The sequence below is a fragment of the Lipophrys pholis genome, assembly GCF_963383615.2.
Source record: "Lipophrys pholis genome assembly, chromosome: 1".
Taxonomy (NCBI): domain Eukaryota; kingdom Metazoa; phylum Chordata; class Actinopteri; order Blenniiformes; family Blenniidae; genus Lipophrys; species Lipophrys pholis.
This window is the reverse complement of record NC_137635.1, coordinates 27,309,730-27,321,279: the sequence shown is the minus strand read 5'-3', so window position 1 is coordinate 27,321,279 and position 11,550 is coordinate 27,309,730. Positions and strand designations below refer to the sequence as shown.

General features: G+C 41.8%; 1 protein-coding gene across 1 annotated transcript; it reads left to right on the top strand.

Moving 5' to 3' along the window:
- Window positions 1-7,345: 7,345 nt before the first annotated feature.
- On the top strand, window positions 7,346-8,308 carry LOC308109386 (putative G-protein coupled receptor 148; the record flags this gene model as incomplete). Its single annotated transcript, XM_080462917.1, has 1 exon — window positions 7,346-8,308. One exon carries the CDS (start codon window positions 7,346-7,348, stop codon window positions 8,306-8,308), a length of 963 nt encoding a protein of 320 aa, XP_080319043.1.
- Window positions 8,309-11,550: the final 3,242 nt, after the last annotated feature.

The window sequence follows — 11,550 nt, the reverse complement described above, 5'->3', positions numbered from 1 at the left end:
AGGCAGATGTTTCTGCTGTTCAGCTCAACCTGAAAGATCTGAGGTTAATGTTAAATGCCAAGAATTCCAGGAAGACGGAAACTAATCTGACCCCCATCACTACCCCAGAAGGTCACGCCATTGAGGAAGTTACCTCTTATAAATACCTTGGGATCACAATTGATGATTGCCTCTCCTTTGAGCCGCACATTGAGCAGCTGGGGAGAAAGCTTAAATTAAAATTGAGTTTTTATTTCAGAAATCGTCCGTGCTTCACCTTCCAGACTAAAAAGAGCCTTGTTGAGGCGACTTTCTTGTCCAAGTTGGACTATGGGGACATTGTATACATGAATGTCTCTTCTCAGTGTCTTCAGTCACTGGACACAGTATACCATGGAGCACTGAGGTTTCTAACGGGCTGCAGAGCCTCACTCATCATTACTACCTGTACACAGACACATTCACTGGCTGGGTTTTATCTATAAGGCAATTCTTGGTTTGATGCCTCTATACCTTTGTAGTTATGTGACCCAGAAACCCAGAAATAAATCCAGTCTGCGGTCTAAAGACTTATTTTTACTCACGGTTCCCACTGTCCGTACGGAACTGGGCAAAAAAGCCTTCATGTGTTCTGCTCCATACTCAAGGAATGCTTTACAGAACCACCTTAAACTCACAGAGCTGCTCTCACTGCCAGAGTTCAGGGCCTTTTTACAGCGGTTGTTATTGTGATGGTTTATAAAAAAAAATTTATCTTTCATATGCTCTCTGTGTCATTACTTTTATTGTATTTCATGTACTTGTCTGTTTGCTATTTATTTGTATTCAAGAACATTTTAGTATTATTGACACTGTAAATGTATTTTATGTATTGCTACCAGGACACACTTGCAAAAGAGATTATTAATCTCTCAATGGGTTTCTCCTGAATAAATAAAGGCAAAAAAAATAAAATAATAATCATTCATAAATTATGTGTGGTAGGATTTTCCATTTACCACATCTTACTATTTGACTTTTGACAAACCTACTGAACCTGACAACACTTTTAACAGGTGGTGGTTGCTGCCAACATCTACCCCACAGTGGGCTTTGACATCCAGGAGAGATCTCTGCCATTTTTATGTTGACGATGACATGGTCAATATACAGTATTTCCATATGGGGATCTCCAACTGTCCAAAAAGATTCACTCCGCTAGGATCTTAAATAGGATAAAGCAGCTTTATAAATGGATGAATGTTCCACCAGGTCTACTTTTCTGCCTTTAGTTATCTCACCTTTATATTTTCAGTGTTGAATCATATCCATTACAATTTTCAAATAGAGGCAGGTAATTCAGTTTCAACAGTGAACCTGCAATTTTGTTCAGTTTCCCCAACAAGATGGACATCCTTGCAATTTATTTTATAACATTTTATACAACATCCTATGGAAATGGAGCTGTAGGTGCTTTTTAAACCATTTGTTGCACTGAGACACTTTGAGAACATGATGAGCAGATAAGAGGCTTAAACACTGCACGTTGTTACTACGTGATGCTCGAGTGGCTGCAGGTTTTTGCATCCATGTATTATCTCCATGAATCAACAAAGAGCATCAGATAAGAGCAGCGAGTGAGAAGAGTCATTCAAAACCACCATTGATTTCTCGAAGCATTCTGAGCCTCATGCATATGGGAACCAAAGCAGGTTTTTGTGCTCTGGACATCAGGTACAGTCACTCCTCGTTGATCAATTAATCAATAGTTAGTATGTGTTTGTACAACTTTTAAAGGAACCAAGTGATTACATTGTTTTTGGCATTAAAAAAAATGCGGGCGATCTTTGTATTAACTGTCTGATTAATGCTTAAAGGCACACTTGAACCACAGGACTTACACAAATGTACTTGATAGCTTCGAATACAAATACATTACAACAATTAGTTCCACTTTGAATACCCAAATTCAGGGTCCATTACTGTTTAATAAATACACATTTAAATGATGGAAATTACATGTTGGTAATTGTCATCGTCGTTTATACTTAGTTACTCTACCAGAATCCACACAGGCAAAAATTTAAATATTCAGGACCGAGTTTTAGTTGTTGATGTGCATCTCTAATATTTTTCTGAGGAAGTTCATCATTACTATCAAACAAACACGTATTTCCAGCATTTAAATTTCAGGGAACATCCCCGGGTTTGTTGACATCTTGTGGTCACGGAAACTCCCAAATTTTCCCGAAGTATTGTGTGTACACAAGATTCGTTTGTACACTTGATCTCGCGAGATCTCGATTCACAAATGATTAACGATTAGTTTCACAACATTTAAGAAGATTCTTGTGGCTTTTATAATCTTTCTTTGAGAAAGTCTGGCTTTTTATCAGGCTTCATCAGTCAAATGTTTATTCTCTGTGCACAAGTGATGCTTTTGAAAGATCTTTTCTGGTAGAGTAACATGAAAGAAATACTGTAAAACAATAACAAAAGCCACATATACAACTTCAAAACTCAAAATATTACAGGTTTTCCCAGTCAATACAACATCAAAACCATTGATAAGTCTTTTCTTTTTTTGTAACGAAAAAATATTTCATATTCCATTTTGTATTTGAGCCATCAGTCTTATTTATGGACAAACTTTCAGTATGTCAGAACAATTCAAAGTGATTCACAGATGATGTAGAAAAAGATAAGGCAAAACCGATGAAGACTACAAATGATGACAATAAAAGACATAAAAGGTTATGGCTACAGTTGAGTTTTAATCAAATCTGGACTAAAATATTGTTTTTAGTAAACAGATGTTTAGCAGTGCTGCGTTGTGGTGGCAGGTTTCCTGGTCCAGGTTGAGAGGTTGAGAGGTTGAGAGGTTGAGAGGTTGAGAGGTTGAGAGGTTGAGAGGTTGAGAGGTTGAGAGGTCCAGGTTGAGTGGAGTTTGCCTGTTCTCCCTGTGTCTGTGGGTTTTTCTCCGGGTACCCTGCTTTCCTCCCACAGTTCAAAAACATGCATGTGAGGTGAACTGGTAATCCTAAATTGCCCCGAGGTGAGAATGTGTGTGTGTGTGTGTGTGTGTGTGTGTGTGTGTGTGTGTGTGTGTGTGTGTGTGTGTGTGTGTGTGTGTGTGTGTGTGTGTGTGTGTGTGTGTGTGTGTGTGTGTGTGTGTGTGTGTGTGTGTGTGTGTGTGTGTGTGTGTGTGTGTATGTCTCATTCTTTTCCTGTGATAGTCTGAAAATCTGTCCTCACAGTCTAATGTACCCACCCTCACCTGTCCATGTGTACCTGTCCTCACCTGCCCAGGTGTACCTGTCCTGACCTGTCCACGTATACCTGTCCAGGTATACCTGTCCTCATCTGTCCATGTATACCTGTCCTCACCTGTCCTCACCTGTCCTCACCTGTCCTCACTTGTCCAGATGTACCCTGCCCTCGCCTATAGGTAACTGGTATTATCTTCAGCACTGTGTGACCCTATATATATATAAAGTGGCATGAAACAAGCAACCCTGAGAGACACTGAGGAACCTAATACATATTCATGGATGGATGGATGGATGGATGGATGGATGGATGGATGGATGGATGGATGGATGGATGGATTAAAATGTATAAATTGGGATAAAAGTGAGTTCAAAGCAAAAACATCTAAGATAAATGTAATGAAGAACAGGAAACTTTTATTACCTTCACCAACGGAAGTTGGTCGAGATGGTTATTATGTTTTTGGCTGTGTGTATTTATGAGAGTCTGAGGCACTGAAAGTGCATAGAACCCTCTTGAAACCGTAGGGATTGGGTCGGGACCTGGGGCCCTGTGCCCTTTATCCTTCGCTTGTGGGCTTCTCTTTCCTGGGGGGGATTCCTCTCTGCATTCTCCATCTGGTGCTTTCTGGGCGGGGGCGTGGCTCTCTGGGGTGGTTCGCTGGGGCCTCCCCGGGTCTGGGTGTCTGCCGTCCGCCGGGGTGGCCCCGGGGTGTCGCAACGGGTCCCCCCACAACAGTTCCGGCCACACCCAGTGGACAAACCTCATGTTCCTGCTTCATGTTACTGTCTAGATAGAGCTGCTCAGGCTGGTTTAATCTAATAACAGTTGTAAAGTATTTGGATCAGTGTGATAACTGCGAATAATATATGTAGCACGAACAAGGGTAGTGTATGTTATCCCCTCCCTCCCTGCCCCCTCAATTTCTCTTCTCCTCTCTTTTCTTCTTTCTCTCTTTGAGCGTTCCCCCCCGGTCGTGTACGGCAGCCATACCAACTTCTAATAAAGCAGCAACAGAAGGAGACTCCAGGTCTCTCCATGTTGAAGAGCAAAAACTGTTCTGACTCCAGAAGGCTCTCAGTGGCATCATATTGTTTGCCCAAGCTGCCAAACAGGACAAGGGGGGAAAAAAAGAAAAAAAAAAGAAACCGTAGTGATTAATATTAGCATATGGGCTAACGTCAGCATCCATAATTAACATAGGCGCAGCAGGAGAGGCCACATCTGATCACAGCCAAGAGACACAACTATTGGGCACAGTGCCACCTGCTGGAAACAGGAAATTAGGTTTAATGCATTTTTCTTGGTGAAACTTTACACATTGAATGAGAGTCCACATGTGATCACAGCTATAGGACTGTTACATCGATCGGTCATAGCGCCACCTGTTGGGGACAGGAAGTAGGGTGACGTGCACAAAACCTCGACATGCAACACGTTCCGACGTGCGTGGGTGTGCGAGGACCTGTTCAATGCTGCTTGCAGCTTTAATTATTATTATTTGTCAGCATGAGCGGACGCATTTTTGAGGGCCTTAGCATACCTAACATTTTGTGAAAGTTTGCACACTCGTCTGGTTCGACAAAAATTTTGATAATTTGAGGGCGTTACACATGTGTGACTTCAAAAATGGTTCAATGGCGCCACCTGCAAAATTTAAAAAGGTAGCCTCAGAATCCCATTTCACCAAGCGCTACGAAAACCGGCACACTTATGTTACAGTCCGAGATGAACAATAAATTCTCATGCGGCAAAACTGAAAAATCAACAGTTTCAGCCATAACAGAGCAAGCACACCCCACTTCCTGTTTCCAGCAGGTGGCACCATGGCTGATGGTCATAATTGTTGTTTGGCTGTGATGAGGCCTGGACTCTGATGCAGCGTATAAAGTTTGAGGTCAAACTGATCACGTTCAGGCTATTTACATTGCACTTCCTGTTCCATTGCATTCTTGGCCATTGCCACGCCCTCAAATGGTGTTATGACTGAGAGTCATCATATAGTTGATATCAGGGCTGGACTCTGATGCAATGGGTCGTATTTGAGGCAGATCTGACCACATTCAGCTGAAAAATTAAAACAGTCCGTAGAAACAAAAGTTGTTGAAACGAATAAGGTAATAAAATAATTTTGTGAATTAAGATGAAATTAGGATGTGAAAACTTCTTCAAAAATGAAGAAATGAATAATGAAAGGCAAAACTGAACATACATAATATATATAATTACCACACAATGACAGCAAACTAGTCTTACACAGCATGTATGCAGTGGCGTTTCGAGATGTAAATACTTGGTGGGGCAAAGTAAAGTGGGTGCACAACCAGCCACAACATTATAACAACCATATAGGCGCTGATCCCGTGAAAATGTTGAACCTTGGAGATAGCCGATCAAAAAAAGTATGACAGGTTTCAAACCAGATCTTACTGATTCAGAGACGGCAGTGCAACCACTCTCCCACCAGTAAAGCTTTGAAACCATAACATTCTTAAAAGATTTTCATCATCACATCACACAGTTTACCACTAGTTACCTTAAGTTTCCCCACTAAAGTAAGAGTTTCAAACTCGTACTTGTAAATATCGACCAAATTAATTTTGATTCTTAACTGTTTGTTAGCTTTAGCTGCTAACAAGCTGGTATTTGTGACGACTCCCTCTGGTTCATTGAAGCCAGTGTTGCCAACTCCTCAGTAAGGAAAGTAGCTATTGGCTGTCCTCAAAGTCGCTAGAAGTCGCTAAATGACACCATCGCCTATTTTGAATAATTGGACATTAGAGTGTAATTGTAATTGTAAAGAGGAATAACATTGTGGAAGAGACAAAGTAAGTAAAAAAAATCCACCCTGAACGTTTAGAACTGCAGATGAGCTTTGTGCTGCTGATTCTAGTGTTTTTGTTTTTATTTTTGTCCTTGAAAAAGGACTGTGTGAGTCAAATGCTGTGATTTATTGGATCTGTTTCAGTGTGATTGAAAAAAACATTTATATTTACTTGCCTCTCAGTGAAGCAGTGGCGGCCTTGCGCATGCACGGTTCCTTCTCAGTGTGGACCCAGTGTGGTGAGGGTCTCCTCTGGTCTGACTGCAGGAGGGAGGGAGGGACTGTCAGACTGACCGCAGGTCTGTCAACACTTCAGGATGGAGGAGGGGCTCACAGCAGGACCCGCTGCTCGTTGACCACAGTGACTGCAGAACCAGACCTGCTTTCACCTCAGAGTCGCCAAACACACTAGAAAGTCGCCAGTAACACCAGAAAAAGTCGCTAGATTTGTCGCTAGTCGCTTTTCACAAAAAACGTTGCCAACAGGACCTGAAAAGTCGCCAGATCTAGCGACAAAGTCGCCAAGTTGGCAACAGTGCAACAGCACCAGCCAATCAGCTCTGAGCATCTAATGACGTTGTTAGTGGGGCTTCGGGCTTCAAGCCCCACGAGGCATCAAGATCACGTGATCTGAATGAACAGCGCCACAGCCTGAGCATGAACAGTTACACTTAACTGCATGCAATACACACTGCATGGTGAGAGAGGGGCGAGCTACACTAATGTAATACACACTGCATGGTGAGAGAGGGGCGAGCTACACTAATGTAATACACAATGCATGGTGAGAGAGGGGCGAGCTACACTAATGTAATACACACTGCATGGTGAGAGAGGGGCGAGCTACACTAATGTAATACACACTGCATGGTGAGAGAGGGGCGAGCTACACTAATGCACCATCAGTGTGGATCAGGAGAAAACACAACCTGAAGCAGCAAGAGGAGACCAAGAACCAGGGAGTTCAGTCCTCACACAGTAATTATATGCTATGTAAGAGGACGTTTTATCAACAGACAAGAGAATATTGTACATCATCTTAAAGAATTATGGCATACTTTGCATGCAGTCCTTTCTGATGACACCAGGTGGGGCTCAGCGCCCCCTGCCCCTAATGACCAGCTGTCACTGCATGTATGGTTTTTTTTTCAGTGAAGTAAAACATGTTTTACCAGTCAGATGTCTCACAGTTTCTATCAGTAGTTCTATGATTAAGTTTGGTTGAGGCTGGACTAATCTTTTTTTCTTGTGCAGGCTGGAGGAAACAGAAATCATGTCATAAAACACACCATCATGTCTTCGTCAGCGCTGATTTTCAACTTCACTCAGGAGTGGGTGGAAAGTCTGAGAAGGTGGCACCTCGAGCTTTTCTTCATCCCCACCACAGTCATTTCTCTAGTCGCCTTTCTGGCCAATCCCATCCTCCTGACCTGCATCTTCCTGTCTCGCGCCTTACGTGAGGAGACGCGGTACCTGCTGGTGGCCAACACCCTGATGGCAGACCTGCTTTTCCTCATCCTCAACCTGGCAACAGTTATTTGTAATGCTGTGGACGCTCACATCCCCTGGGTGCTCTGCGAGCTGATCACAGCCATCACCGTCACCTCCTATTGCTGTGCCATCCTCACCATCACGCTCATGGTGGTGGACACGTACGCTGCGGTCCGGTGGCCTCTGCATTACCATGACCTTCTCCCACCTGCTCGAACCTACCGCATCCTGCTGGGAGTGTGGCTGCTGGCAGCGATGTACCCCTTCACCCTGTTCATCATCATGGAGACAGACAGGGCAGATCTCCATGAAAAGGTGCCTGTGTGTTTGGTTCTCATCTCCCTGGGCTTCCTGCAGGTCAAAAACACCGTGGGGATCCACATCTACTTCTTTGTTGCGGCACTCATCTGTGCCGCTCTCATTTTCTACTGCTACATTCGGCTGTACATGGTCACGAGGATGCAGGGGATCTGGCAGAGCCGCTTCTCCAGGGCCCGAGTCACTCTGCTGGCCCACGGCCTGCTGCTCCTGCTCTACTTTACTCCTGGCTTGGTCTTCTCCCTTGAGCTCCTGCTTTTTCAGAAAACAGAGATCAGTCAAGACGTGCGAGTGTGGATCAGCACAGTCAATATGTGTGTGTTTATGCTGCTGCCCAGGGCGTTCGCTCCCTACCTGTACGGGCTGAGGTACCGGGAGATCTCTCAGACTCTGATGCTGCTGCTGCTGCATCGGGACAGGAGACTCAGGCATGACACGGCATCCTGAGGACGACTGTCCAATATTCAGATTCATCACGTCTCCAACAGAAACAATCATCACATCATTACACATCAACAAGCATCGCCACAGTAAATGAAGGTGTCATTGCGGAGGTCACATGTGGACTGAAATGCAGCTAACAATGAACCCTTCTGGGACATTCTTAGAATCACTTTTGAACTGGAGGTTTTGAAAGCTTTTTTTTTGGGGTTTTCTTTTACTGTTGTAACGTGTGTAAGTGTTCAGGGCCGCACGGCAGTGCAGCGGTGAGGTATACATATACTGGGCCTTTCTGTGCTGAGTCTGCATGTTATCCCTGCGTGTGCCTGGGTTTCCTCCAGGTCCTCGGCTTTCTCCCACAGATCAGAATCATGAATGTGAGACTAACTGGTCAGGCGACATTGCCAACAGTTGCAATAGATGATTTCATGGAGTCTATTGCCGTGGAAATTGAATGAGAAAGAAGGAGAAGATGGTTGTTGCGTGTGTTTACAGGAAACAGGGATCGAAATATAGAAAGCTGAAAGGATAGTTCAGAGGAATTAATGAAAGATATGAATGTCAATAAATCACTATCACTCTTTGGTGATTTTAACATTGATATTTGAAAAGTATCGAAACACAAACAAACTTTAGACTTTCAAGACACATTACACAGTATTGGACTTTACCCACTGATTACAAAGCCCAGGAAAGTAATTTCTTTTACTGCAACATTATTCAATAATATTTTCACAAAAGCTCTGGAGAAAAGCATCAATATCAGTAGTAGCAAATGACCATCTACCTGTATTTGTACCATTTACTTATGAACTAAAGTTAAATAATACAGAGAATTGCAGCATTTTTAAAAAGGATGATGATCTAATAATTACAATTAGAATAATTACAAATGAGCTCTTAAAACAGGAGTGGAAAGAGTTTTACTCAGACAAAGTAAATACAGCATATGATTAATTTCTAAACTGTTATTTAGCTCTTTATGATAAACACTGTCCAATAGAGTAGAACTTATTATAACGGAAACCCTGGATAACAGGGAGCTTACAAATGCATGTAAAAAGAAAAATAAACTTCATCGAGACTTCATAAAATCTAGAACGGAGACTGCTAAAAAAATATAAGGTGTGAAAAAAAAAAAGAAGTAATATACTGAAACAGGCAAAAAGGAATATTATAACATAATTCTACAAGAAAATAAAAACAATTAAGGGTACATGGAACATTCTAAACAACGTAATAAGTAATAATTCTAGAAAAAGACCCAATCATTTCATAAAGGACAATAAGGAGATTTAAAACATAAATGGAGTGGCAAATTAAATGAATTCTTCTTCATATATATATATATATATATATATATATATATATATATATATATATATATATAAGGTGTCAACTGAGAGTGATAGTGTAGACATGAAAATAGTAAAAATTACTATTGACTATACTATTAAACCATGTTCTTATCATTTGTTTAAAAAAAAAGCTGTAAAACAATATTTTGTATTAAATAAAGTTCGATATGATTTAGATTGCAAAACAATGACAATGTGTTCTTGTTCAAATATATCACTTTACTTGAGTTATTGTGCAGAAGTGTGGGATACAATTCAAATCACCCACACTGAGTTAAATACAGACAACATACCAATAGTTTATTTGTTAAGTCAGCGTTATTAAAACTTACAGAGATAATAGAACCACAGACATTGCTAATTATGTTCAAAGAATCTTACCCAAAAACCTGCAAATGTTATTAGCTCCAGCAGAGGGTGAGATCCCATTGGAATGCAAGGAATTATCATTATGTCCGCCGATCATCTGCGTATATTTCTCTGTTTATATGTCTGTTAGCAAGATTATGTCAAAACTGCTGACAGATTTTGTCGAAATGTTCACCATCGATAGATATTAGGCCATGGAAAATTCCATAAGAGTTTGGAGTTGATCTGGATTCTGATTGTGGATCAGGATGTCATTTTATATCTTTTAAGGATTACGTCAAAACTACAGGACAGATTTTCACCAAATTTTCACAACTGATTGGCAAACATCAGAAATCTCTGATTGCTCGCTGTCATTTTGCTTTCTGGTACTGCTGCAAACTGCTGCATTTTTGACAGCCTAAACCTTTGTGAAACTCTGCACATACATCAGAATTGGTGAACCGTTTTATATTTTATGGTCATTCCGCTTGTGTCTGGGAAAATGGCTCCATAGCGCCCCCTACATTGTTTTCCACATGTAACATCTCCTTTGAACAACACATTTAACACGTTTCACCTATGTCAAAGAAATTTGGTAGACATATGCAGCACAACACCGACACCCACAAGTCTGCAATTATGCGTTATGCGTGAAATGCGTGAAACACAATCCTCCTAGGAGGTAAGTCCCAGAGGCCTGAAATCTGGCCAGTATATCCAACAGGCCTTCCTGATGAAAACTTATCAAAAAATAGCTATAATCCCAAAGGGGGGTGGCCATGGCCAAACTTTATGAGGTCATCCTTGAGATTGGTTTGGATATGAAGTACATCAGGACACACAATTATATCATGACACTGAAACTCTAAACCAAAGAGGAAGTCCCCCATTTGGTGTTAACTGTGAAAATCTGATGTTGTACTTCTCCTACAACTGTCCTTCCCAGTGAAAAGAGACTCAAAATTCTTCCGCAGAAGTTAAAGGGTGTGGCCATGGCAACCCCCACGAACATCTAATGGTTTGCCATGAAACAGAAGTGACGTGTTGCTCTGCTCTCTCTGCTCCAGATGCTGCAATGGGCCTATATCTTTATATGCGTGATCAAATCCCTCTCCTGATCAAATCTATTTGCCAGTATCCATTCACAGACATAGCGCCACCCGCTGACAACAGGAGAGATCATGTTTTACATTTTTATGTGTGATCATTAACTACTTGACTGTAATACACTAAATGTGGTGTTATGAATGTAAAATGTGTTGATGACTCAGTGAAAATTGTGACTTTCTGTCATAGAGCATGTCTGCGACGGTCCTGTGAACTTTGACCCGTCGGGTCTGACAGACACAGGTCCTGCAGTGAGCTGCAGGCCCACACTGGTGCCCCGCTGAGAAATCTGACACAGGGTCATTTAAATAGCAACTGTGACTTGAGGTTTTGCTGCAGGGAGGGGGAGGGGGGAATCAAAAGTGTTTCAGAAATTTGACATTTTTGGCACGTTCATGTAATATTGTTTGCCCACATTTCTATTGCACTCTG